This window comes from Mixophyes fleayi, chromosome 9 (assembly GCF_038048845.1).
Source record: "Mixophyes fleayi isolate aMixFle1 chromosome 9, aMixFle1.hap1, whole genome shotgun sequence".
In the NCBI taxonomy this organism is placed as follows: Eukaryota; Metazoa; Chordata; class Amphibia; order Anura; family Limnodynastidae; genus Mixophyes; species Mixophyes fleayi.
In genome coordinates this window covers 125,910,892-125,938,610 of record NC_134410.1, presented here as the reverse complement: position 1 = coordinate 125,938,610, position 27,719 = coordinate 125,910,892, and the positions used below count along the sequence as shown (strand labels likewise).

Sequence of the window (27,719 nt, the reverse complement as noted above, 5' to 3'; positions counted from 1 at the left end):
ATGCCGGCTGGGACGTGGGCGTGCAGGGGGCGGGGCTGCGAAATCGCGTCATTTTGGCCCTGCCCCCGTGACGGAATGACGTAAATCACGTCATTTTACAGTGGGGGCGGGGCTAAACGCCGCGATTCCGGGTGAATCGCGGCGTTTAAACTAAATTTTTCCCCCTTCCTATCAGGGAGATTGCCACACTCGTCCGGGAGACTCTCGCAAAATGCGGGAGTCTCCCGGACAATCCGGGAGAGTTGGCAAGTATGGTTAATATATATAGCACCAACACATTCCAAGGTGCTGTACAATCAGTGAACGTAATTCAGACCGATCAGTCAATGCCAGAATGGGGGCTTACAATCTAATTTGCCTGTCACAGGAAGACAACACACACACAGGCCAGGGTCAATTTATAGACAAACCATTTAACCTACCAGTTCGGCTTTGGACAATGGGAAGAATCTGGTGCACCCGAAACAAAAAAAAAAACACGTGAAAATGGGGAGAACATATGAACTACATGCAGCTCGCTGGTTCAAAATCCAAGGTCCAAACATTGCAGAGCTGTAACATACTAACTACTGTGTCACAATGCAATGATAATTATATGAGTTAAATGTAATGTAATTTATATATATATATATATATATATATATATATATATATATATATATATTTAATTTCATTCAAGTTGTAAAATAAGTGGGAAGAGCAGACTATTACCACACTGTAAGATGTTGTAAACCTGGCAGGTTGCTGTCTGCATTTCTTAATGCACTTTCCAGGAACACTTGTGTCTGAGTGATACATCCCATAAGTCATATGCAATTAATTCTAAACCGTGGCTGCTGAGAAATAAACACTTACTGGTCCACACCCATCTGATATATCAACAAGCCCTGTAATAACGGTACTGGTAATATGCCTACGTCAGTAAGACTTGGCAGGGGACGGCCAATTTATCACAAGAGGCATCTTTAGACCACAGGGTAGCAGTTATCTGAATGGTATCAAATTATAATTACGGATACTGTCAATATATTCCTAATATCATCACCTAACAAGACAAATATAATAACATATTAAGTTAGCTCAGATTTAATAGAAGTTACAGTTGTTCATGCCATTATTGTCATTACAGTAACTTAATAAACAAATTAGCAGTTCATACATAGTGTTATTATGATAACTACGCTAACATTTAAGCTAGCTGGTTTAAAACCTAAGGTCCAACAAACATTGCAAAATTATAACTTATTAACCATTGTTTCACCATGCAATAACAATTAGAGCAGCTAAATGTAATGCTATATATATATATATATATATATATATATATATATATATATATATATATATATATACAGTGGGAAAAGCAGAATCAGACCACACTGTAAAGGACTGTTAGATAAATGCAGTCAGCATTTCTTAATGCACTCTCCAGGAATACTTTACTGCTTGACATTTTGGTCCATCCTCCCTGTAAGCAAACCCTGGGGGTCCTCAGCTGAGGGAGGTGGAGGCAGCCATGTTGTGTGATTGAGCTCCATCTAGTGAGCAGAAAGGAGGGTACACAGTGACATAAGACACTAGCAGAGGACAGACACCAGGGATTGATGTGTGACACCCGGTGAATGAAGGAGTGAGCGGACTGCCATCATCTGCTGCAGCCCCCATACAGGTAAGTGGGGTACCATCCAAGATGGCGCCCCCCGGGACCCCCACCACCCCCCTTCCCATACCCCCAGCAGTGACAGCCCCCCCAGGCTGCCGGCTGAGGTGACAAAAGCTGGGTGTGTCCGGGGGAAAACGTGCGTCTCACCCAGGACTAGGCCGAAGCCTCGGACTTTCCTACATATCTCCCCGGGAGCTGGGGTGACGTGGGATGACTGGTCACTGGGCCGCACAGAGAGACCCCTAGTACTCCAGCCTATGAAGTCTGATGTAATTACTCTGCACCTCTGTATATATGTAATATTTACTCTCAGTTTTAGGTTTATCAATATTGCTGGTGCAATGAGATGAAAGTACCAGTAGACATTGTACCTAATGCAGATTATTAATTGCATTAATACAGTTACTGTAACTTTTGCAGCTCATTTAACATGCCTTAATATTGTAAATAATATTTTAATCATTTTGCATAATTTATCTTTTAAATGCAAATCCACATATCCATCTTTCTTTGGGGAACTGATGTAAAGACCTCTAGGGGCTCACAGAAGTGTCTGTTTAGTTACTAAATGTATATTATCATCCCTATTGTATAATATTATTATTATTATTATTTATTATTATTTGTTTACTAAATGTATATTATCATCCCTATTGTATAATATTATTATTATTTTTTATTATTATTTGTTTACTAAATGTATATTATCCCTATTGTATAATATTATTTATTATTAGTTTACTAAATGCATATTATCATCCCTATTGTATATTATTATTATTATTATTATTTATTATTTATAATAGTTTTTGTTCATGTGTTGTAATGGTTTTAGATTTGTTTGGAAAGTTTGGGCTCTGATCAATTATATCATACATTCTGATGTTTACATTACTTTAAAAGTGTGGAAAAAAAAGTCTATCTCTAAATTATTAGCTACATTTGTCTATTATAATAACAATATGTATAAACTGCTAATGTACTTATTGCACAAGATACTGTGCGGATGAAAATTGCATTATACTGCAACTCCTATTAATTCTGAGTTAACTTAATATGTTCTTTATGTTAGTGTTGTTAGGTCATGATAATATGAATGTATTTACAGTATCCTTTATTATAATTTTATACCTTTGCTTTTCAGATAACTGCTAACCTATGGTGGAAAGATGCCTCTTGTGGTAAATTGGCCGTTCCCTGCCAAGTCTTACTTACGTAGGCATGTTACCAGTACCGTTATTACAGGGCTCGTTGGTACTTACAGCTGGGTGTGGACCAGTAAGTGTTTCCGTCTCCGCAGCCACGGTTTAGAAGCAATTGCATATGACTTATGGGATGTATCACTCAGACCCAAAAATGTAACCTTTTTGATCATAAATGTTTTCCCTAAAATGCATTAATTTTTTTTTTGTGCTCTTTCTATAACTACTTTTCTGTGGCTCCAATTTCCACAGATCTTTTCCATTGTTTGCAGAAGTGTATTTTTTTTTTTTCATGCACTATTTGTTTGTTCAGTAAAGCTGGGTGCACACTACACTGTTTTCATCCAATAATCGGCTCAAACAGCCAACATACGATCTCGTTTCTGTTGTGTAGTGTGTATAAACTTCTGACCGATCCACAACAGTGAGTACGAAAAAACAGTCATTGCTCACGACAACATGGCTGTGAAAAGTCGCTAAAGGGACATCCGCTCTTCCTTTTATCGTCCTAAACAAGGCTAGTGTGTATGCAGTCCATGGACTGAGCATTCCGATCATCGATCGCATGTAAAATCGCTCTGCATAAAAAGTCAGTGGAAATTTCTGTAGTGTGTACCCAGCTTAAGTAGTATAGTAAGACTGAAGGACACAGCTGCAATACTTTTGTGGAATATTATAGGAGAAAATCATATATACTCTGCTAATGAGAGGGTACATACATGTAATTATCTTATGTTATGTCCTGGTATGGTAACTTTTCTACATATAATTGTAAGCAGTGCGTGATTGCTTATTATATTCGACCAGCTGTTCTCTAATATTTAGTGACCCTTTAAAGGGACCAGTTACCTACACACAGTGGAGGCAGACATTTTTTGGTCTAGGAACCATTTCCCCAAGTGATGTCACTAGTCACTACCAAATTGATCGTCTGCCTCCACTGTGCCTTGGATGCCGTGTGTGTGTCCATAGAAGAGAGAAGAGACTGCGTGAATTTATTATAATTATTACTTGTTATTGCAGAGTACATGAATAATCTAAGTGTGCACAACAAAGAGATTTTATATGACCTGATTGAGAAACGGCAGCCAGACACTCCACTAATCACCATCTCTAACCACCAGTCCTGTATGGATGACCCTCACCTTTGGGGTAAGAGACCCTCATCTCTATGTACAACAGTCTCCTGTAACAGCCTCCCCTGCTGGCCACTTGAGGAATAGTTGTCGTTGCCAAAAAATATTCCATCTATTTTGTATGTTGCAAAACGTAGATGAAGATTGATAACAAAAATGTTCTCAGACCCTCAACCAGCACCCCTTATAAACCCGCTGCCTGTACAAATGTGTTTCACCTATTTGGATATACAGCTCCTCTGCACCTTTTTACCCTGGTTCTTTCCCATCTTTCAGGTATCCTGAAATTAAGGCACCTGTGGAACTTAGGCAAGATGAGGTGGTGAGTATTAGCAATCAGACAGGAGGGTTATACACATGAGGGATATTACATTTACAGCCAGTTGGGGGAGCTGTTCTCTCTGTTGAGTCCTGAGTATTGTGAGGACTCTGACCCTTGGGTGTGTTTCTCTCCTAGGACCCCCACAGCGGCTGACATCTGTTTTACAAAAGAGTATTATTCCTGGTTTTTCAGCTTAGGGAAGTGTGTGCCTGTGTGCCGAGGTGAGTACCACAAGCTTTCATAAAAGATCTGTTTTATTTTTATATATGCATTCGATGTTCAAAGTGCAATAAATAAAATGAACGGACAATGATGCTAAATGCCTTTTATACTTATTTGTACCCACCATGTTTTAAACTCAATGAGCCTGACTCATGTTTGGACAGATGTCCACTTGCGTACCGTATTTTGCGCGATTCCACACTGCGCTTACCCAGAAACGGACGGAATTATGCACAAGAGCTCTGTTCAGTTTAAACACTCAAAAGTTGCATTTGGTCATGAATTAAGTTGTTGTCCTGGCCGCTTCCAGTTCGCAGTAGTGGGGTAATTTTACTATATCCCCTACTAAATAATCCTGAAGTTCTGGAATTACAGCCTTTTGCTCCGTAAATCAAAACATTTCCTAAAAGCAAGACTCTGCATTGTGTGACATAACATGTGTATATATATATATTACTGTCACTGTTTGTTTGTACAGGGGACGGTGTGTATCAGAAAGGTATGGACTTTATCTTGGAGAAGTTGAATAATGGAGAATGGGTACACGTGTTTCCTGAAGGTAATGACACTGATGCAGGTCTGGGCTTCACAACTGGTCCAGCGTACATTACCATATAATCGCTTCGCAGGTCTCCACGTCATCATAGGCTAGTGCCGTGTTTCCCAACTCCGCTCCCCAACCCCCTAACATTCCAGGTTTTAGGGATATCCATGCTTGTGTATAGGTGACTTAATTAGTGCCTCAGTGATGTTGATTCAGCCATCTGTGCTCAAGCAGGAATTTCCTTAAAACCTGGACTGTTAGAGGTACTTGAGGACTTAGTTGGGACTGACGACAAACTGAAGATATTTTCTGGGGTCCATCCAGGTGACCTTTGGCCCCTGCGTTTTACCTTGTGGACAGTAGCATCAGGTTGTAAAGACCACTTAATCTCCTCTATCTGTGTACTGTGTCCGTTCCTATGTCTCGTGCACATAATTGAGCCTCAATGCCCCATGTGGAGTCCGTGTCTTTTGTGTCCAGCTCGCCAGGAGGTAGCCTCATAGGTTAAATACAGTGTAATGGAATATTAAATATTTGTTTAAGAAAATGTCACCAGGTGTTCTCATGCTAGTATATTGTTTTACTATGCATCGTCTTTTTGCATTATGCAGTTAGCATTATAAAAAAAGTAGTTAATATTTGAATAAAGTGGACTTACTTTTGGTCATAATGGCAGCAGGTTAATTATTTGAGGCTAATGCTTGTTGGCGTCTGCTCCCCAGTTTTATGGGTGTGAAGGACGGACCAATGTCTAGCAGACAAATAGAGTTTCAATGTGTGATATGAGTCACATACATGACGGTTACTGTCTTCTTATAACGCTCTTGTTTCCCCCTAGGAAAAGTTAACATGACCCAAGACTTTGTGAGGCTGAAGTGGGGTGAGTGTTTGGTGTAACTGGAAATGTCCACTAAATGGGGGAGGGGTGATAAACGCTGAATAAACCTTTATTCCCGCCCCCTCTCTCTAGGCATTGGACGTTTAATATCGGAGTGCAACCTGAATCCCATCATTCTTCCTCTCTGGCACGTGGGTGAGTGATCACTCGTACTTACTGCTCTCGATATAATGTAGTACTGGGCTTCTGTTGTTGATATTGGCTGTTTTATATCTGTAATTTTGTTTAGGTGATTTTGATAAATTACGGTGTTAGTGAGCTGGTTGTACCATGATTTTATTTAGCAAGGTTACAATATCCAGATGGGTAAATATAGGAAAATGTGTGCATTAGTAAGAAAATACTCTACTCTAATTTCACCCCTTTTAATTTAGGAATGAACGATGTGCTTCCAAACGATCCACCCTATGTGCCACGATGGGGACAGGTGAGTATTTCAGATATTTAATATTATGTATACAATGTAACATTCACAGCCATACTTCAACCAATAATTTAAAGCCAAAAAAACCCCCACATAAATATTTATGTTGCTGTTGTCTGGCTGCGGTGTTCTATAATTGGATTACTGACAGTCCCCTTAATGTGTCCTATTTTAATATGTTCTAATACTCCAGGTTGAAATGAGGATCTCCTAATTTCTTAAGTGATTGTCTTATCTTATTAATGTCCCTTGATCGGCACTGAATGATGGGTTTGATGTAATGAGTTCTAGGAACAAGGCTGGAGAAGTGATTTTACTGATGTAGTCTCCTCTCTATATGCAGAAGATCACTGTACTGGTGGGGAGACCGTTCAGCGTTGCTTCTGTGGTGGAGAAGCTGAGAGCTGAGGACAAGACGCCGGTAAGAACCTACTGTCCATCATCGGGATCTATCTAGGTTTATTGCTTAACAAGCGTCCTAACAGAAATCCATTGTATTTTATGAGCCAGTAAATAAGGGTCTTGGGGAGTCAAGGATCAAAGGCCAAAGCAGTCGTCGCATAGTTAACTCTACTCTATATTTACTGTGGCTTTTGAGGGTGTTCAAAATGGGGGGCGAGAAGAAGCAAGCCTAAAAATAATGAGTGTGATGTTTCAAGTAACATTGACACCACTCGTACAAATCTCTAGCACCTGAATGTGGTTTCTCAAACACACACTATGCACCGTGTATCAGCGTGCGGATGTGTGTTTGAGTGTGTCCTGGGGTTGGGTTAGTGCCCTGTTACTGGTAGGCATTAAATATGTGATTCTTGGACTGCAGGTGGAGATGAGAAAAGCAGTCACCGACTATGTCCAAGAGGAGTTCCACAAGCTGAAGTCTCAGGCAGAAAGTCTTCACCAGGCTTTCCAGGAGCAGAGGTGACACCAGGAGGCGGTAGCCATGCTGTAGACCCACTAATGCCAACATTTATCCACACACCAGATGCCTTCCTACCGGATTCCTTATCCATTCAGATCTCCTGCCAAAGGACCTCACCCAGTTACATTACACCGGTCATTGTGCCGATACTGCTGCTAATGACATGACGATTATTTTACATGAAGGAAACCGTGAAAGTTCTGTACAGGGGACACGTTATTGCGGCTGCTCTGTCCAGACACCAGGGCCGCTCCATAATCACACAGTGAGGAAATTTGGTTTATTAAGCCCAATGTCCATGGACCTGTGATTCTGTCTTGATCATTTTAATCACTTTTAATCTGGATTTGCTTGTAATGATGAATGTAGGTGTATTCTGAATGAAGTCTCAATTACATATTCCCGGGCTGGACAGAGGTCTCCACTTCTCGCACTGCTCCTTCCAACCCTCAGACATTTTTTTTATTTATTGTGATGAAATGGGTCAGACCTGTGTTTTGGGCATTATTTGTATTTTGTTTTGTTTTTTAACATTGGGTAAATGCCTGTTTTTATACTGCTGATTTTCTGTAACTATCTTTTCAATAAAGATCTAAGTTATTTGCATTCTGGTGTGTTGCGGACGACTGTCTTACAAGCTGTGAAATGAGAACAACTTGCAGTGTCATTACTGAGCCGTTATGTGATCCGGAGAGATGTGTCCGCATTAATGCCGACTGATGTATACGTAGATAATATATGGGTGGGTGAGCAGTAATCTGCCAGCATACGTGGAGTTGTGTACAGTGTAAGGAGCATTACCTTGTAGCAGTAGGGTGTGGGAGATACATGTTTAGGTTAGTGTGTCTACATTTGGAATATATATCATATGTTTTGGGGAGTCATTCTTGAATATGGAAATTCAAGTTCTAATTATAACTACAGACAACACATAGATAACAGAAGGGCACTAGTGTACACTAAAGCGATGCCCCCAACCTATTTCTCTTTCTTCACCATTTCAGAGTCTATGGGGTATATTTACTAAACCGCGGGTTTGTAAAAGTGGAGGTGTTGCCTATAGCAACCAATCAGAATCTAGCTGTCATTTTGTAGAATGTACTAAATAAATGATAACTAGAATCTGATTGGTTGTTATAGGCAACATCTCCACTTTTTCAAACCCGCAGCTTGGTAAATATACTCCTTAGTCCTTAGGATATGTATCTCTAATTATAGGAAGTCGTTCATTGAAGTGGGAATTTAGGATATTATTACACCTTACAGACAACACATACATTTGCAGTGGACCTAACTGATCCATATAAATATTATTACAGTCCTCTCCTTGCAAAATCTATTAATATTCAGTTTATCTAGTTTCCAATGTCTTCTAACAACATCTTGGATTCACAGCATTCAAATCATACGCCGCCCTAAGAAGGCAAGTTCAGACCCTGTCTGACCCAACTAAGCCCCAATCTGGAGTTAACTACAACTGGCGACGAAAAATCTACGGACATTTTAGTAAATCAACAGCATACCTGCCAACTTTCCCTGAATGTCAGGGAGACTCCCTGAAATAGGGGTGATCTCCCTCACCCCCTGAAGAGTCTGGCATTCTCCCTGATGCTGAGCCAGTACAAGACGTGGTTGGCTTCGCCATCTGTGGCATGATGACACAGTTCAGAAATTGTGTCCTATGTCCATGTATTGATGCCTATGGAGGCGGCCATTTTCATGGAGACCAAGATGTAATCAAAGACTGACAGGTAAGACAACATGACTTCAGTAATGGAGACAGAAATGTAAAAGACACTTCAGTCTCTAGAGATTCATTAGCTGCTTTTCTTTAACGCATAATTGTCTACTCTCACAGAATGTCCGGGAGACCTCCTGGGCTCCCGGGAGAGCAGGACAACCTCCCGGTTCTCGCCCCAGCAATAGATAAGTTGGGTAGGGGGAAGGGGGGCCTTAATGACGCAAACATTGTCATATTAGCGCCGCCCCCTGCTGTAATGGGTCAAAATTGTGACAATCGTTTAGGGGGTGGGGCCAAAATGATGCGGTTCATCAAAACCCGCCCCCCCCCCCCCCACCCACCCGGATCTCCCTGAAGCCAAGTATGATTAAAATAGTTTATCCTGATAGATTCTCTTTTAGTGTTTCAGGTCTTTTACTATAAACTGCACTACATATACCAATGATTCCTAATACATAAAGGAATTAAAAATAAGAAAGAAACGAGATTCTCTGCAACAGAGAAATAAAACTCCACTTCAGGGTTATGGTAATTATCAGTTACAGTAAATGGGAATCACACAGGACACCATGTAATACTGAGTAATATGTCACCATCCTATGAATAGGAATCATTCATGTGAGAGGTTTGTAGTGTTGATATAGACAGTGGTCTGCACCTGTCAGTAAATTATATTATAGTAATATTACATTATAGCAGATAACCAGGCTGCGCGCTACTGCGCATGTCTGTAATGGTAGATTGAGGAAGCTGGGTTATATTGCGCATGCGCATTTCGGTGCCCTGTACGGCAATGACAGATATTGTCATCGACCAATCACGTTACAGTCTCTGTACCCCGCCCCCGTGCCGCTCCCTGCCCCTGTATGATTGAAAGCCGCGGCGTCCTATGAGCTCCGCCCTGGTCACCTGATCGCCGCGAGTCATGTGATTCTGCTCCCTGTGTTAGTGGCAGGAAGATGGCGGTGGGGACGGTCTTGTTACCTTTTGCTGTCTTACTTGTACTGGGGGTGCCGTGGCCTGTGACCCCATCCCAGCAGGTGCCCGTCCTCCTGTGGTCTAGCGAGAGGTGAGAGCGGTGTCCATCTGTCATAGACATCACCTTTATCCTGAGAGTGGTGGTGGGGGAGTGTGACTGTGTGACGTCACTGCGTCATGTGATGGTCTTCATGATTAGTGTTGGGCTGGAGGCATTGATGTCACCCTGTGGGGCTGCGATGTCGCTGTGGCCATGGGGGGCTGCGATGTCGCTGTGGCCATGGGGGGCTGCGATGTCGCTGTGGCCATGGGGGGCTGCAATGTCGCTGTGGCCATGGGGGGCTGCGATGTGGCTGCGATGTCACTGTGGCCATGGGGGGCTGTGATGTCGCTGTGGCCATGGGGGGCTGTGATGTCGCTGTGGCCATGGGGGGCTGCGATGTGGCTGCGATGTCCCTGTGGCCATGGGGGGCTGCGATGTGGCTGCGATGTCACTGTGGCCATGGGGGGCTGCGATGTGGCTGTGGCCATGGGGGGCTGCGATGTGGCTGTGGCCATGGGGGGGCTGCGATGTCGCTGTGGCCATGGGGGGGCTGCGATGTCGCTGTGGCCATGGGGGGGCTGTGATGTTGCTGTGGCCATGGGGGGCTGCGATGTGGCTGTGATGTTGCTGTGGCCATGGGGGGCTGCGATGTGGCTGTGGCCATGGGGGGCTGCGATGTGGCTGTGGCCATGGGGGGCTGCGATGTGGCTGTGGCCATGGGGGGCTGCGATGTGGCTGTGATGTTGCTGTGGCCATGGGGGGGCTGCGATTATTATTATTATTATTATTATTATTATTATCATCCTTTATTTGTTAGGCGCCACAAGGTTTCCGCAGCGCTGTACACCATACAAACAGTAGACTATACAGGGTGAAACAGTACAAAACAATAAACAGAGATACCAGTACTTCGAAACTCCAGGCAGGTTAAAGCAATAAACACGGAGCCGAAGAACAGGTGAGGAGACAGGAGGAAAGAGGGCCCTGCTCAAGTGAGCTTACATCCTAAGGGAGGGAAAACAGAACAGGCACAGGGGGAGCCAGATGAGGCAAGGGAGAGAGCGAGTGGAGGAGATGAAGGGGTTATGCGGATGGTTGGTAGGCTTTAAGGAAGAGGTGGGTTTTCAACGCACGTTTGAAGGAGCACAGAGTAGGAGAGAGACGGATGGAACGAGGGAGGTCGTTCCAGTGAAGGGGGGCTGCACGGGAAAAGTCTTGGATTCTGGAGTGTGAAGAAGTGATAAGAGAGGAGGAGAGGCGGCGATCATTGGCTGAGTGCAGGGAGCGGGTAGGAGTGTGTATGGAGAGGAGGTTAGAGATGTAGGGGGCAGTAGGGTGGGAGAGAGCCTTGTATGTGGTGGTGAGGAGTTTGAAGAGGATTCTATAGGGGAAGGGGAGCCAGTGTAGGGCGAGGCAGAGGAGGAGCGGCGTGAGAGGAAGATGAGTTGCGGCCGCATTGAGTACAGATCGGAGGGGGGAGAGATGTGAGTGGGGGAGGCCAATGAGGAGGAAGTTGCAGTAATCCAGGCGGGAGATGATGAGTGCATGGATGATAGTCTTGGCAGCATCCTGAGAGAGAAAGGGACGGATGTGGGCGATGTTGGAAGCGACAGGCTTGGGCAAGGGAGTGAATATGGGGGGCAAAAGAGAGAGAGGAGTCAAGGGTGACACCCAGACAGCGGAGTTGGGTGACAGAGGAGATGGTGGTGCCGTTGACGACAAAAGAGAGGTTACCGTGGGATGGGAGTCTGCGATGTGGCTGCAATGTTGCTGTGGCCATGGGGGGGCTGCAATGTCGCTGTGGCCATATGGGGCTGCGATGTGGCTGTGGCCATGGGGGGCTGCGATGTGGCTGTGGCCATGGGGGGGCTGCGATGTTGCTGTGGCCATGGGGGGGCTGCGATGTGGCTGCAATGTTGCTGTGGCCATGGGGGGGGCTGCGATGTTGCTGTGGCCATGGGGGGGCTGCCATGTCGCTGTGGCCGTGTGGGGCTGTGATGTGGCTGCGATGTCGCTGTGGCCATGGGGGGCTGTGATGTGGCTGCGATGTCGCTGTGGCCATGGGGGGCTGTGATGTGGCTGCGATGTCGCTGTGGCCATGGGGGGCTGTGATGTGGCTGTCAAGATTTGAGGCCCAGAACATGTGGGTCTTGGGGTGCTGCAGGCAGGGCTGCTGAATTATTATTTATTATTATTATCATTTATTTATAAGGCGCCACAAGGTTTCCGCAGCGCCGTACACAATACAAACAATGGACAGTACAGGGAATAACAGTACAAAACAATAAATGAGTAGTGCCAAGACTTCAGAGGCTCCAGGCAAGGCAAATATATGGAGGTTGGAGCAGAATAGAAGGTAGAGTGACAGGAGGGAGAAGGGCCCTGCTCATACGAGCTTACATCCTAAGGGGAGGGGTGACAGACGACCGGCACAGAGGGTGTCGGAGGAGGGGAGCAAGCGCTCCCCTCTACTGAGGAGGAGCGAAGAGAGGAGAGAGACCATGGAGAGAGGGTTAGGTGGAAAGCTGGTAGGCTATGCGGAAGAGATGAGTTTTGAGTGCCCGTTTGAAGGAGCACAGGTTGGGGTGCTGAAGGCAGGGCTGCTGAATGTGGGGTGTATCCCAGATGTAGGGGTCACTGGGGGTTAATGAGTCCTGGTGAGGGGGATTTAGCCTCTTTCTAGTATGTGCCCTGGGTGGGATTCCATTTTGCTGTCCAGCAATCTCCATTATGTTCCAGCCTGGCTGATATTTATATGTATCTTACAATAACCCTACTAACTTAATGCAGAGTCAGTGGCCTCACACTCAGCACAATGTATAAGGGAGGTCACGTGAATACGTCTATAATGGACAGTTCTGCGTATGATGCTAAAGGAAGATTGCAGTGTACTCGGTCCGTTCCCATACAGAACCTGGCCCCTGGCTTATTCTTAACCGACCGTGCATGTATTTGTAGCAGTGCTGGTGGTACCGTGATATTACATATGACATTAAACTAGTAGACTAATTAGTGCTAATATCTGAATGGTTGCTATGGGTTACAGTTCCATAGCTTAATTAATCTTGTTTGTATGCAATGAGAAGGTTCCCCTATTACTTCTAGCTGTGCTTTATTCTATGACACATTGTAGAGCTGCATACTCGACAAGTCAGTTACAACAGTTCTCATTTCCACTTCCTCAAATTTGTTCCTGGAAACAGGAAGTGTTCTGGACACAGTGACAAGAACCTACTAATCAGTAATGTGATGTACATTTCCACTGTAGACTAACCCCCTTCTCCTGTATGCATCGGAGCCCCTACACCCAGCCACCACGATGTAGCATGTAGGAAGGGGGTCTCGATTTTTGCTTCACAAATCTTCTGCGCAGGATATTGTTGAATTCACAATGACCCAACTGGAGTACTAGCGATTGTTGTACCTTACCATAGGAAATGCTTTTTGACTGTTGCAGCTGTAAAAATGCACCGTGAGGTGTTTTCAAAGCTCAAATGCTTAAGGAAACAGCATTTCTCAGACAGGCTTTTAAATTCCTGAACCACCCTACTAACCTCCTGAGGCTGTTCTACCTGATTACCTACCTCTATACAGTTCACACAAAACTTAGATGTATTCTCTCTCTGTACTCGAAAACAGCCCTCTGGCCAACATTGCTGTGTGGCTGGATCCTATAGCCCACTAAGCACGTTTTACTTTTGCCGTCTGGCTGAACCAATATATAGCACTCACCCTCCTGCATGAAACTCACTCACTATAGAGTGTAAGCTTGTGAGCAGGTCCCTCTTACTTCTCTGTCTGTCTCTATTGCCCAGTATTGTTTTGTTACTGTTTTGTTCCCAATTGTAAAGTGCTACGGAATTTGCTGGCGCTATATAAATAAATGTTAATAATTTTTAATTTTGTGGTGTTTGCCACACAAGCTTCAGAACGCTGTTTTTTTTGTTTGTTATTTTGGCTGGTAAAATACTGCATTCTAAAGCAGCTATGTGTTCCCACCTTAGATGGGTTGTCCAGTTTTGGACATTGTGGGGAATACCCCCAGGGGCCCTCGTTTGTCCCCTGGGTCTGGTGCATCTGACGCATGAGGCAGCTAATGCCTGTCTGCATCTTCTGCATGCAGTAGATACCCCGCCCCAGCCAAATGCTGGCCGCTAATTGCCCCCCAATAATGACTGTTTTAAGGACCTGTGAGGAAGTGCATAATCCAACTTGCACCAAACTTATTCGACATATTTAGATTCTGTGTTTTTTGCTTAGAACCTGCTATGTCTTACTGCTGGTACAACAACTGAATAAAAGACTTAGGGGTATATCTAATATACGACGGTTCCGTAGAGCCGTGATTCCCAACACTTTGAAGTTATTTTCCTCAAAGGGCAATTTTAGAAAAGACAAAACCGATGGGCTCTGTCTTTAATAAAAGTGCACTTTAAAAAAAAATAAAATGGCTTTAAAGCGCCAGGAATCAGCGGTTCAGTAGATATCCCTTGGTCTGTCTTGCTCCTCTCAATGTAAAATGCCATATGACAGTGGGATAAATATACGTTCATAGCACTAAATATAATCTCGTCGGGATTCCTAACTAAATAATTTGCAGTGTTCAATTATGTGAAATATTATATTCTAAATAAAAAAAATTCTGTTTTTCTTTTAAGAATCAGACCCACTTTAACAATTGTCTTCCTATATCTTTACTTTTTTAAGGAAATAAGTTACCTGAAGGCTACATATTAACATTCCATTAGTATTTATAAATGTTTCCATTGTACACTAATCAGTTGAGTCATGTGACTTGTGATCATGTGGTTTTAGGGATGTAATTATACATAGGAGGAAAACCACATGAGTCGCTCCTATCCCTGCTATTATCAAGGTTATTCACAGAATTTCCTCTTTTTCTATGTGTCTGCATGCATAGGCAAACCGAAGGGGGGTTTCCTAGTGTCTGGAAAACCCCCTCCCAGCATGGGGCACTGAATGCTTGAGGTCGCTTGCCCCATGTATATGATGGGGATAGGAATTGTCTGTGTATATGATGGGGATAGGAAGAGTTGGAGAGCAGCCAAGCATTGTCTAAAATAATAGCCACGCCCCCATGCATGCTGGTCACGCCCACTTGCGGCGTAGCGTGGAAACCCCCCTCTACAAATCCTGCGTTTGCACCTGTATGTCTATTGTCTCTCTTGATTTATACTGGTTTTATTTAAAATGTGCTTATACAATGTATGTCTCCTGACAGTTCCCTATGGAGCGCCCTGCCCAGCGCACATGGCGGTCACGTGACTACCGACCTCCAGCTGGGTCAGTACTTGGACCCTGCGCTCACCACCGGCCCTAGGAACGTCCTGCTTTTCCTCCAAGAGAAGGTATTTCTTAAACTGTCTGGTATCTGCCTGTTTGACATTCAGCCTTTGATTACTTTGGACAATTATAATTGTATGAAACAAAAACGTTGAAATCTGTGATAATTATTTACCCGCATTTATGTATTGGGTAGAGGGGTTTAAAATTTTCAATAAATCGAACTTAAAACAAACGGCGCTGGACACCACAATTTAATACTTGGGAGTAAACATGATTACGGCAGAAAGATCACGTTCAAGAAGCGGTTCATTAATATAAATAGATTTATTGTTAGAGTAAATAAAACATGAACATTGTATTCGTAAAATGATGACAAAGCATTTTTAAAAGTGTGTATAAAGAATAATCTATGTTTAATATGAGACCTAAAATAACTTAATTTAGGAGCGAAAATACTATATAAGTTATACCACCAGGAACAATTACTCAGTGACTTGGCATTTGTAGAATATGAAGGGATTCCGTATTGGATTATAAATAAATTTTCTCTGTGTATATGAATAAATCCGGACTCGTCACCAATAGTTATAGTAGCCGGTTACCGGTGAAGGCACGTTAGAGGCTCGTGTCAAATGATGGTTCTCGGCTGTCTCTGTTCCACAATTGTTGCTACTAGTCGAGTTTTTTAGATTCAGACGTGATTTAATATATAACACATATACAAGATATAGTTACTCCGCAGTGGCCATCGGAATATACACTGAAACTTGCAGAAATCTATATTATAAGCTCCTGGAAAGAGAAAACCGCGAACGGAGCTTATGATATAGATATCTGCAAGTTTGACTGACTGGATTGACAGCTGGAAAGAGCCGTCTATCCCGGCGGCCAACAAGCCTTAATTGTGTGTAGGTGACGGATCCACTTTGGTGGTTCAGCTCACGTTGTAACAAATACGCTGTTATCTCCTATAAACCGCAGTGGTATAGTGATTAAGAAAAGAGACTTTATACATGATCTGTCCGGTAAAAGCCTTCTGGCTTTAGAATATATGACTAGTAATAGGCTGAACACATCTGTTATAGGAATATTGAAAGTTGGTTTATTGTAGGTATAATTTTTGCGAATTATTTCACATTTACAAAGTGTATAATTGCCATTTGCTGTTCCCGTTATTCTATCAGCTGAGCATTGAAGACTTCACAGCGTTCGGAGGAGTCTATGGAAACAAACAAGACAGCGCTTTCCCAAACCTAGAGGTAAGTTGTGACTGCGCTCGGTTATCTGTTGTAGTCATGTGTATATTACCGGAGTCACTGTTGTATAAATAAGTCATGGTATAAATTTATATAAAGGAAATAGCGCAGAGTGCTTATTTATATAATTGCACATGCACTTCTTTTTGATATTGTGTCTATTTTGGTAACTGAAATCTTTAATTTCTAAAACCAGGGGGAGAAAATTGTTTTGTTTTTTTCTGTTTTAACCTTTCTAGAGGAAATGTCTTATTTCTGATGTATATATCTGATACAATAAGCCTTTGTTTGAAAGTCTTTTGTATATCTTGGTGTAAGGAAATGTCTTGTTTGGGGTTTACAACTTTTCCTGGGGAATTCTTTTGTTTGGAAGAAATGTGAATTCTGCAGCTGTTGGAAGAAAGGACTCATGCTAATCTCATGCTAATGAGACCTTTTGATGTGTGAGGGTCATAGGAAGATGTAATTAGACTTGCTGTCCACTGTAAGATGCTGGATATCAGCAAGGTTTTAAGATATCACATAAAAGTGTAAATATTGTTAGCTTTGCAGTGACAGTTACCCAGAAGAAACACTATGCTGGTTAAGGAGTCCAGTGGTGGCAGCATTGTAAGCCCCTCCTACTGCGGCAAGAGGGAGCACTTGAGATAACGTAAGGGAACGGTTGCAAAGTAAGCCCAGCCGGTTCCCAGCAGCAACAGACAGGGTGGCATAGGCGGACCATCCTGTCACAGCGAGCCTACATGAGAGCGTTCCAATGTAATTTGGTAGGTTTATTAAAGCATAGTTCATCTGATAACAGAGAATGTGTTGTGTTTTCTTATTACAGAGCATTATGGAGTCATCGCCCTCTTCCCTGGTGCTGCCCGCTGTAGACTGGTACGCTGCCAACATCCTGCCCACGTACTTGAAGGAGAAACTGGGCGTGAGCCCCCTCCACGTGGACCAGTCCACGCTGTTAGAGCTGCGACTGAACGAGACCATCCCATCACTGCTGGTGGTGAGGCTGCCCTACGCCAACAGGTGACTAATTCATATCCTGTACTGTATAAAGGAAAGAACATCTGCATTATATGTGGTTTACGTTTATTTTATATATAGCCCTGGTTTTATAGAGGAGCCCAGTTCTCTGCTTCTACGCAGTAAGTGGCATGAGAGGTGTCTGACATAGTGATTGTAATAGAAGAATCAACAGTCCCCCGGTGGCCAAATATGGAAAAATGGCTCAATGTTCAGGTGTTATCAAGGCTGATTTTTTTTTAATTAAGCATCTTTCATACATGGGTTGGAAATGTTTTCTTTAGATAAGTGTTGAAGGACACACCCTGCTTTAAAATTGTCATTTTCACAATAATTTATCCTTTTAATGTGCAAATGGCCAATGTTTATTTATTTTTTCCTAGTGCTGGTTTAATGGTTGCCAAAGATGTTCTCAGAGCTAACGGTAAGTGTAAGATTAAGACCTGCTATTTTTGTATTTTCCCCTGCTATAGATTTCATGAAGACCTATCATTAATATACATTGGGAGGCTAATGGTATCTTCAGCATTATTGGAATTACACGCGGTGAAAGCAGCCGTTGTGTGCGCCGATCCCGTTTTCATGCCGTTAAAGCCTATCTATTATTTAGGAACCGGTCATGGACCTGTAGACATGAGATACAAAGTGCTTAGTGATGTTCAGGCTACAAAAATGACTACTCTGCTTTGTGTAGGTGATGGGTGTGCTATACAGAATGTTAATTTACGCTACTTGTTTAACACAGTAGGAGGTACAGGTATGCCTAAACAAGAATAAGACAGATAAAGCAAATTGCTTAGAAGGCTTCCACCCATGTGTGCTAAAGGAGCTAAGTTCAGTTACGTTGCAATGTGATGTAATGTTGGCGAGTAACTTCTGTATCTCTTTGCAGATGAAGTTATCGGGCAGGTCCTGAGCACACTGAAGTCGGAGGGTGTCCCTTACACAGCTCTTCTCACCGCTCTGAGACCCTCCCGGGTATGTTGAGTCACAATATTGAGCCGGGCCTGATCACGCCTTGTGGTGTTTAAATGTCTGTCAACTAAACTGTTTCTTAAGCAGCATAGCTGCCCTCACAAATGCAAAACGCAGCAGTAGCTCTTCCTCTATCTCCCAGCTCGGAGTGGTCTAGGGTAACAATGTTCTTGTTGCAGGTGTCTCCCTGTCCTCTGAAGTGTATGGTTAGCAGAGAGGGCGTAGCTGGGAGACCGCGATGTCTGCAGGAGAAGAGTCTGTGCTAACTATTCTGAATGGTCATGTTTTTAAAAAAAATTTATAAAAATTTTCTAGCTAATCGACAAACTTATGAAGGTACAGAAGATTCAGATATTCTGTTGGACTTGTAGTTGCCAACAGCTCAGCAACCACATATTGCCTAAGCCTGATCTACAGAATGATATAAGTAGAGCAGTCATTGATGCATATCTTGCTGTAGGATATTTCCTATAGAGTATAAGCTTGCAGCACCCTCTTGCCTCGCTGTCTGTAACACCCAGTCCTCCGGATAATGCTGGTGCTATGCAAATAAACAAAGCATTTCTTATTGGTTTTCAAAGAAAATAAATAAAAATTATTGCATTTTCTTCGTTCTTCAGTTACTCTTTAACTGATTTGAATTTCAATTGTGTTTCCTTTAGGTGAACAGAGAGTCTGACTTTGCCGTTGGCGGTCTCGGCCGTCAGCTATTGGCCACGCCCACACCTACTCCCACCTATCCTCCTGTCTATTTCAACGGGACCCAGAACAATCCCTGTATCCTGTTCTGGGCCACCAACATCTCCGTCGTTATGGAGAAGAGCCTTATACAGCTGACTAACGATACATTTAATAAGACGGACACCGCCGAATTGATCGATGGGTCCAGTTGCAGTAATAGTAGCGCAGTGTGAGTTGAAATGTTATTATAGTGTGTCCTGCCGGTTAGTAACACCTCGCCTCTTAAGCAGCGCAAAGCTGTATTTCTGCCTATTCATTGTCTGTGTGATGTGGGCGAGGGTTTGCCACAATGTAGGGGCAAAACTCTCTCCCCCTCCACCCCATACTCTGCATCAATGATGGACAATAGACTCCCCCAGCTCCTGCTTCCTTTGTCAGATGTTTGTTATATCGTGTAACACTGGTGTAGAATACCTGCTGATATGTTATTACAGATAGTCATCCCTTTCTTGGATTCAATGTATTTTTACTTATTACTGAGATTAAAGATAACATGCAGCCTTTGTGAAGGTTAGAGGGACGGCCATGTGGTTAAAGTGTATCTGGTTGGCCATCACTGGTCTACGTGCTGACTCAACAAAAGGAGCCTCAACTTAATTAAATCATAATATGGGATTATTTTATTTCCTTCATCCTGCCTTATAGGCCTGATGTATGTCTAGAATGATGTGTATTAATGTTTCAATAATTCTATTTATTTTTGTCTCCCAGCCTGGTGCTCAATTATGCGGACAATTTGCGAGTGATGTAAGTAACGGACGGGTTATGACAGTATTGCGGGTTCACGTGCTCTGTAAATGACGCAGTGGGTGTGGCCGGCTTTAGTAAGACCATTGGTCAGACAACTGGGATATTTTGATGGGTTCGGTATTTTTTTGTAAAATAGAATTATCAAATGATACTGGCAGCAATGTGTCATGTAGCTTTATTGCTAATTTAATTAATTAGAAAAGTTAGTGCAGTACAAATCTTTGCAGGTGTTGCTGCATGTGTACTCCCGATCTTTAAATGCAGTCAGCAGATCATTCCTGTCCACGGACAGTGTTGCGTCTAGTCACCAAAAACCGCAGACACTTCCATCTCCTCTCCTGTCTCTTCCGATCCTCTCTGCAGATTCCATCTCGAGAGCCGTTTCTACAACGTGTCGGGGCGCCGTTGGTTCACTTTGAACCGCGTGCAGGTCTTTAACTCCACCCATAACGCCACTTTCCTGGCCCCCCAAGTGAGCGCTCCCAGCAACTACTCCTTCCACTGCCAGTACGTCAGCAGTCTGCCGGTCTTCGGGTCTCTCCTGATCAACAACAGCACCGGTTCCAACTGGCAGCTTCACATCGCTGATTTCCAGGTAAGTTGCACTGACCACAAAGAATCCCGGGCAGTTAAAGTAGAACATTCGCCAGATTTACCGGCTGAATTTGATTTATTTGTATGTATGGAAAGGTCAATGTTGCATGTAGAAGGTTTGATGGCGCCCCCTGGTGTCCAGCTGTTAAAATTGCACAACATCTTTAAGTACTATTAAAACTGTATGAGCATGATGTGTAATTTACCCAGCATAGCTGGCATAGGTGTGTGTTATGTCCATTCAATAATGTAGCTGCAATACTTAAACCTGTCTGCAGGTGGAGATCTTTAGTCCTTCTCCTCTCTTCCTCCCCCCAGATCCAGGGTTTCAATGTCACCGGGCTGAAGTTCTCTTACGCCAGCGACTGCGCCTCGTTCTTCTCCCCCGGCATCTGGATGGGTCTCATCACCACTCTGCTCTTCGTCTTCATCCTGACCTACGGACTGCACATGGTGATGAATCTGAAGACCATGGATCGATTTGACGACCCCAAGGGTCCCTCTATAGCTGTTCCCCAGACGGACTGATCTCCTAATCGGCTGTCCTTACGTTCCATCCATTAGAACAGAAATGTCATGTGATTTTCCTTACACCTCTGCGGCCCCAAGTTCTAGCTACATTCCAAACTCATTTTTATTTGGTACATTAAAAAAAAAAAAAAAAAAAAGTAAGTCCCAGATTAGTGTACGTAGGTGCCTAACTTTTGTGTTTCGGTTGGTTTAGTTTCATGTGTATACCTTTTATACATTAGTGTATATAAAATATACATCCGGCAATAAACAAAAGAGAGCTTAAGGTGTTTTAGTTCACTAGGGATTGGTGACATCAGAGGAGCGAACTGTCTCACGCCTCTGACATCACTAGTGTTTTGTGAATGATTGGCATTGGTTCTGCCCCCAAAAAATGTCTGCCTCCCGTGCTCGAATCAGACCGTTAAACTTTAACAAACATAGAATCAGTGCAAAGATCAGAATACAGATATTGGGGAGCTCTGGAAATTTTACTCGGCAGTATAACTTTCTTAAAGTTTACTTTCCTGCTTCCTGCATATACCTGTGCTTGGACAAAGAAATCCTTACACCCTGCCCTTACAAAGAGAAAATAACGTTGTCATTCCCACCCTGCTCAGCAGAGGGCACCAACCTGTTGTACAAACCCCCTAGATGTGTACATAATCTCAAATGAAGAAACGCTATTTATTTCTGTTTGTTTAATGCTGGCTTAGGCAGCCAGTGACCGTGCGGCCGCGGTTGGCGTGCTGGGACTTGTAGTTCATTGGTAAAGCTCTCGTGATGTGGATCTTTGGTGGATAAAGTGCACTGTTCTGCCGCTGTCTGTCAGTATCTCTGATGTGAAATGCGATTTCCTCTGTAACTATTCACTGTATAAGTTATAAGAAATAAAATGTTGCTGTGGTCGTGTTTATAATGCTGTGATTCCTGGTCTGTTGAGACTAACGTGTTACTTTACGGTAATTGTGTAGTTACAGCTCTATCCATATCCGATCTCTGCTCTTAGATAGATGTATCCCCTGCTGTAAAATGGAACAGTATTAAATCGACTAAATTAAATCGATTAAATTTGACCACTAACGCCACAAGCTGCTGCCTTGGTGTCACACTTGACTCCACCTTCTGCCTTATTCCTTACATCCAATATCCCAGTCCTGTCACCTCCACCATAAAATTATTGCCAGAATATGCCCTTTTCTTACCCACTCTCTCATTTCCCGTCTTGACTACTGCAACCTTCTATCTAGTATTCCTGACACTCATCTATCCTCGTTTCAATCCATCTTAAATGCTTCAGCAAGACTGATCTTCCTCTCTCACCGCTCCACATCTGCTGCACCACTCTGCAAATCCCTACACTGACCCCCCTGTGTCCTCCAGAATCCAATTCAAATTACTCACCCTTACCTACAAAGCCCTCAACAACACCACCCCTGCATACATCTCAGATCTTATATCTCCCGCCCTCTTAGATCTACCTCTGACCTGCGCCTTGTTTCGTCTCTGGTAACCACCTCTCACTCCCGCATGCAAAACTTCTCCTGTGCTGCTCCCCACTTATGGAATTTCCTACCACACCCAATCTGGCATTCCCACAGCCCTCAAATCTTTAGACGTTCTCTGAAACCACCTAGCCTATTCCCACCTGCACTGCTCACACTAATGCACCCTCACACTTACCCTACTCCCACCTGCACTACTCGCACTAATGCACCCTCACACCAAACCTACTCCCACCTGCACTGCTCAAACTAATGTACCCTCATCATCATCATCATCATCACCATTTATTTATATAGCGCCACTGATTCTGCAGCGCTGTACAGAGAACTCGCTCACATCTGTCCCTGCCCCATTGGAGCTTACAGTCTAAATTCCCTAATATAGACACACACTCGCAGACAGACTCATACAGACAGAGACTAGGGTCAATTTTGTTAGCAGCCAATTAACCTACTAGTATGTTTTTGGAGTGTGGGAGGAAACCAGAGCACAGGGAGAACATACAAGCTCCACACAGATAAAGCCATGGTCAGGAATTGAACTCATGACCCCAGTGCTGTGAGGCAGAATTGCTAACCACTACTCCCACCTGCATTACCCACACTAATGCACCCTCACACCTACCCTACTCACACCTATAATACTCCCTCACAGCTGTCCCAATCTCCACTCTGAGTCACACTCGCTCCTCTTGTTTCAGCTGTACTCTTCCCCTTAGAATGTAAGCTCTCTAATGAGCAGGGTCCTCCATACCCTTTGTTTTCATGTCTGCATTAATTTATCTACCTTCTATGTCCCTGTTTTATACGTCCTGTTTTCCCCACTCTACGATGCTATGGAGCACTGTGGCACTTTCCAAATCTATAATAATAATAATTTGGGGTTACCTGTAAGCTGACATCATTCACAATCTGGATAGAGAATCAGCTCGAGGAAACTGGGTGCTCTGGACATTAATCAGATATCTGTTGGGTGCTTCTATAAAAGTGATTTAAAAACGTCCTCAGTTTTTCTGCTTCTTTAGCCCCATATTTACTAATTGATCTGCCCCATTGGCCTCATCCCTGAGTAATATCATTGGTTCTGACTGAATTGATGGGCTGCGTCCTCCTACATATAGAAGGAACTCCCAAATTTGCTGCTTCAGTGCAGGAACTACATCATGGCTGCATGCGTGTGACCAGTGACTCCGCCCACAAAATGGCTGCCTCCATGGTGTCCATAGAACAGACCAGCAGAAACGCCTATGTCATTACCATTGATTTCACTACACGTTTACAGAAGAATAATTTGAATAAAAAACACAAACTATGTTTTGTAAGTATGTTGTTTATCCTTTACAATAAAAATTGTAAATGTAATTTTCTTGCTCTAACTAATGGTCCCCCGAGACCACCGGCTATATAACAGAACATCTGCTCTGGCCTAAGTGACAGTATGCAGGACGCGGACTGTGCCATAAGGCAATTTGACCCTTTAGGGTCACACAATACACTTTGGAATTGGGGATTTGCATGGCTTAAGTTTTAGTGCAAGAAGGGCAGCCTGGCTGAGGGTGGTACGGGTGTCACATGAGAATGATTGTAGCTTACTATTTAAAATGATATTTGAGCGTAAATGTATACGGTTGATAGATGGGGAATTTTGAGCACTACAGGCGTTTAATTTTAGTTTAAAAATAATTTACATTGTATTTTTTAAGCTGTATACCTAAGTAATAGATTTAATGGTTATGACCTATTCAGTGAGTGTGATTTATAAAGTTTGAGCATGAAACTTCCAAATTAGAGCAGCAGAAATGCTGTATATAAAACCTACTGACTGTTCTTAATAGCGGCACCTTGTGTTTGCTCTACGCCGGATCTGGTCTGTTGTAGAACAAGGGCCAGTTTGTTGTCACAAGGAAATGCAAACTCCGTGCTGTATAGGTCTGGTGCTCCACTCCACACGTGCAGATTCATTCATTTACTATGTTCATGCAACTCTCTGAGTAGCAGTGGCGGATCCAGTGGGGGGGCAATCGCCCCCCCTAGCAGAGACTTGCTGCCGACGGCTGCACAGTATGTGCAGGTCCGTTCAGCAGTGACAGGCAGGGAAACTGCTGTCAGGCTGCTCTGATTGTGTTTTAAACACAGAGATGCCGGACAGCACACTGTCCCTGCTGAACAGACCTGCACATACTGTGCAGCCGCCGGCAGCCTTAGGTGTCAGAAAGGGGGCGGGGCCTAAATCGCCCGGGGTACAACAGTTTTCTAGATCCGCCCCTGCTGAGTAGATGGTTTGGTGTTAACATGGGTCCTGGAAAATAAAACAGAAGTACATTATTAAACCTTACTCAGCCCATTTAAAATTGTCTTTATTTGGTTTCTTTTAATATGAAGCATAGGTGCCTATTAGGAAATTGGGACAAATTAGACTAGGTCCCGATCATCCCAAACTAAACCCTAATCCACCCATGCAATGTCCATTGAACGCACTGATTATACGGATAGTATTTACAGGACTTATGTGTATGTATATGTGTGTGTGTGTGTGTGTATGTATATATATATATATATATATATCTATATATAGTGCTTTTTTGTAAGAAAAAAGGTGCCAGAACTCACCTTTCTGCCCCCTCATTTTTCTGTAGCCCTCTCTTTCTGCCCCCCCTCGTTTTCCTGTAGCCCTCTCTTTCTGCCCCGTTTTTTTCTAGCCCTCTCTTTCTGCCCCCCTCATTTTTCTGTAGCCCTCTCTTTCTGCCCCCCCCCTCGTTTTCCTGTAGCCCTCTCTTCCTGCCCCGTTTTTTTCTAGCCCTCTCTTTCTGCCCCCCTCGTTTTTCTGTAGCCCTCTCTTTCTGCCCCCCTCATTTTTCTGTAGCCCTCTCTTTCTGCCCCCCCTCGTTTTCCTGTAGCCCTCTCTTCCTGCCCCGTTTTTTTCTAGCCCTCTCTTTCTGCCCCCCTCGTTTTTCTGTAGCCCTCTCTTTCTGACCCCTCGTTTTTCTGTAGCCCTCTCTTTCTGCCCCCCCCTCGTTTTCCTGTAGCCCTCTCTTCCTGCCCCGTTTTTTTCTAGCCCTCTCTTTCTGCCCCCCTCGTTTTTCTGTAGCCCTCTCTTTCTGCCCCCCTCATTTTTCTGTAGCCCTCTCTTTCTGACCCCTCGTTTTTCTGTAGCCCACTCTTTCTGCCCCATCGTTTTTCTGTAGCCCTCTCTTTCTGCCCCCTCGTTTTTCTGTAGCCCTCTCTTTCTGACCCCTCGTTTTTCTGTAGCCCTCTCTTTCTGCCCCCCCCCTCGTTTTCCTGTAGCCCTCTCTTTCTGCCCCCCTCGTTTTTCTGTAGCCCTCTCTTTCTGACCCCTCGTTTTTCTGTAGCCCTCTCTTTCTGCCCCCCCCCTCGTTTTCCTGTAGCCCTCTCTTCCTGCCCCGTTTTTTTCTAGCCCTCTCTTTCTGCCCCCCTCGTTTTTCTGTAGCCCTCTCTTTCTGCCCCCCTCATTTTTCTGTAGCCCTCTCTTTCTGCCCCCCTCATTTTTCTGTAGCCATCTCTTTCTGCCCCCTCGTTTTTCTGTAGCCCTCTCTTTCTGACCCCTCGTTTTTCTGTAGCCCACTCTTTCTGCCCCCTCGTTTTTCTGTAGCCCACTCTTTCTGCCCCCCTCGTTTTTCTGTAGCCCTCTCTTTCTGCCCCCTCCCCCGCTTTCTGTAGTCTGTACTTACCTTCTATGCTCCTTTTCTCGCTTCTCTGCTTGAACGCGGCTCCTCTCACTGGCAGCGTTCTGCCGTCCTGACGCTGCCGGAGCCGGAAGCAGGACACACACTAAGATGCGGTGTTAAAAAGTTAATTAAACTTTGAAAACCCATGGAAAAAAAGGTGCCGGAACGCTGTTCTGAGCGTTCTATGACAAAAAAGTCCAATATATATATATCTACAGCAAACGGGCACAACATTAAAACCACTGACAAGTGAAGTGAATAACATTGATTATCTTGTTACATTGGCACCTGTCAGGGGGGTTGGATATATTACTCAGAAAGTGAACAGTCAGTTCTTGAAGTTGATGTGTTGGAAGCAGGAAAAATGGCCAAGTGTAAGGATCTGAGTGATTTTGACAAAGGCCAAATTGTGATGTCTAGACGACTGGGTCAGAGCATCTCCAAACGTCAGGTCTTGTGGGGTGTTCCTGGTATGCAGTGGTTAGTACCTACCAAAAGTGGTCCAAGTAAGAACAACCAGTGACAGGGTGGTGGGTGCCCAAGGCTCATTGATGCGCATGGGGAGCGAAGGCATGCACATGCAGTCCTTATCTTTTCTTTGAAATCATTATTGTGTTTGACATGTTGTCCTAAAATTTATCTTTTATTTGTAAATACAATAAAAAAAATTGTTGGTCAAAGCAGCGAAATATTTGTGCAATAAAGTGATTTAAAATTGCTGTGTATGCTTCATGATCTCTTGAACTGAATTGCTGACTACCTAACTAGGCACTAATACTTTGGGTTTGGGCACACTGTTATTAGCCTAAAGGGCTTGCAAGATAATACCCACAGTTCTTGCAGCCCTGGGAGAAGCAATCCCAGCGAAACGCGCGTTCATGTCTTGCTTTGTACACTATTGATCTAATTTATTATAACATTACTCCTGAATATTGAAGATCAGGAATTTGGAATTGTGGGTATTATCCAGAAGGTACTGTAAGCTAATAACAGGGTAAAGGCTTCAAAACCAGGAAGGGCAGAATACGTCTATTAGAAACTTCATGTGGTGTGTTGTCGTTAGGCATTATAGTATATATTAAACGAACTTTGGGAAATAATTATTAATACTCAATTCCTGATCTAAATTTATGAGCGATCTAAACCAAAGAAGAGATAGTGAAGCATACACAGCAATTTTAAATGACTTTATTGCACAAACATTTCACTGTTTTAACCAAAAATGTTTTTATTGTATTTACAAATAAAAGTTACAATTTTAATGTAACAACAGGGACAAC

At 43.6% G+C, this 27,719-nt stretch overlaps 2 protein-coding genes across 2 annotated transcripts; both read left to right on the top strand.

The window, feature by feature from the left end:
- The first annotated feature begins 1,457 nt into the window (after positions 1–1,457).
- TAFAZZIN (tafazzin, phospholipid-lysophospholipid transacylase) lies at positions 1,458–7,939 on the top strand. The gene is made up of 11 exons (XM_075185631.1): positions 1,458–1,669; positions 2,808–2,941; positions 3,889–4,017; positions 4,278–4,323; positions 4,459–4,544; positions 5,024–5,104; positions 5,928–5,969; positions 6,060–6,122; positions 6,362–6,414; positions 6,755–6,832; positions 7,235–7,939. The coding sequence occupies exons 2-11, from the start codon at positions 2,833–2,835 to the stop codon at positions 7,334–7,336; spliced, it is 789 nt and encodes a 262-aa protein (XP_075041732.1). The 5' UTR covers positions 1,458–1,669; positions 2,808–2,832; the 3' UTR covers positions 7,337–7,939.
- Positions 7,940–9,995: 2,056 nt separating this feature from the next.
- Positions 9,996–22,167, top strand: ATP6AP1 (ATPase H+ transporting accessory protein 1). The gene is made up of 10 exons (XM_075185630.1): positions 9,996–10,143; positions 15,338–15,464; positions 16,587–16,661; positions 17,488–17,681; positions 18,062–18,102; positions 18,571–18,656; positions 19,316–19,563; positions 20,106–20,141; positions 20,508–20,739; positions 21,057–22,167. The coding sequence occupies exons 1-10, from the start codon at positions 10,034–10,036 to the stop codon at positions 21,264–21,266; spliced, it is 1,359 nt and encodes a 452-aa protein (XP_075041731.1). The 5' UTR covers positions 9,996–10,033; the 3' UTR covers positions 21,267–22,167.
- The last annotated feature ends 5,552 nt before the right edge of the window (positions 22,168–27,719 follow it).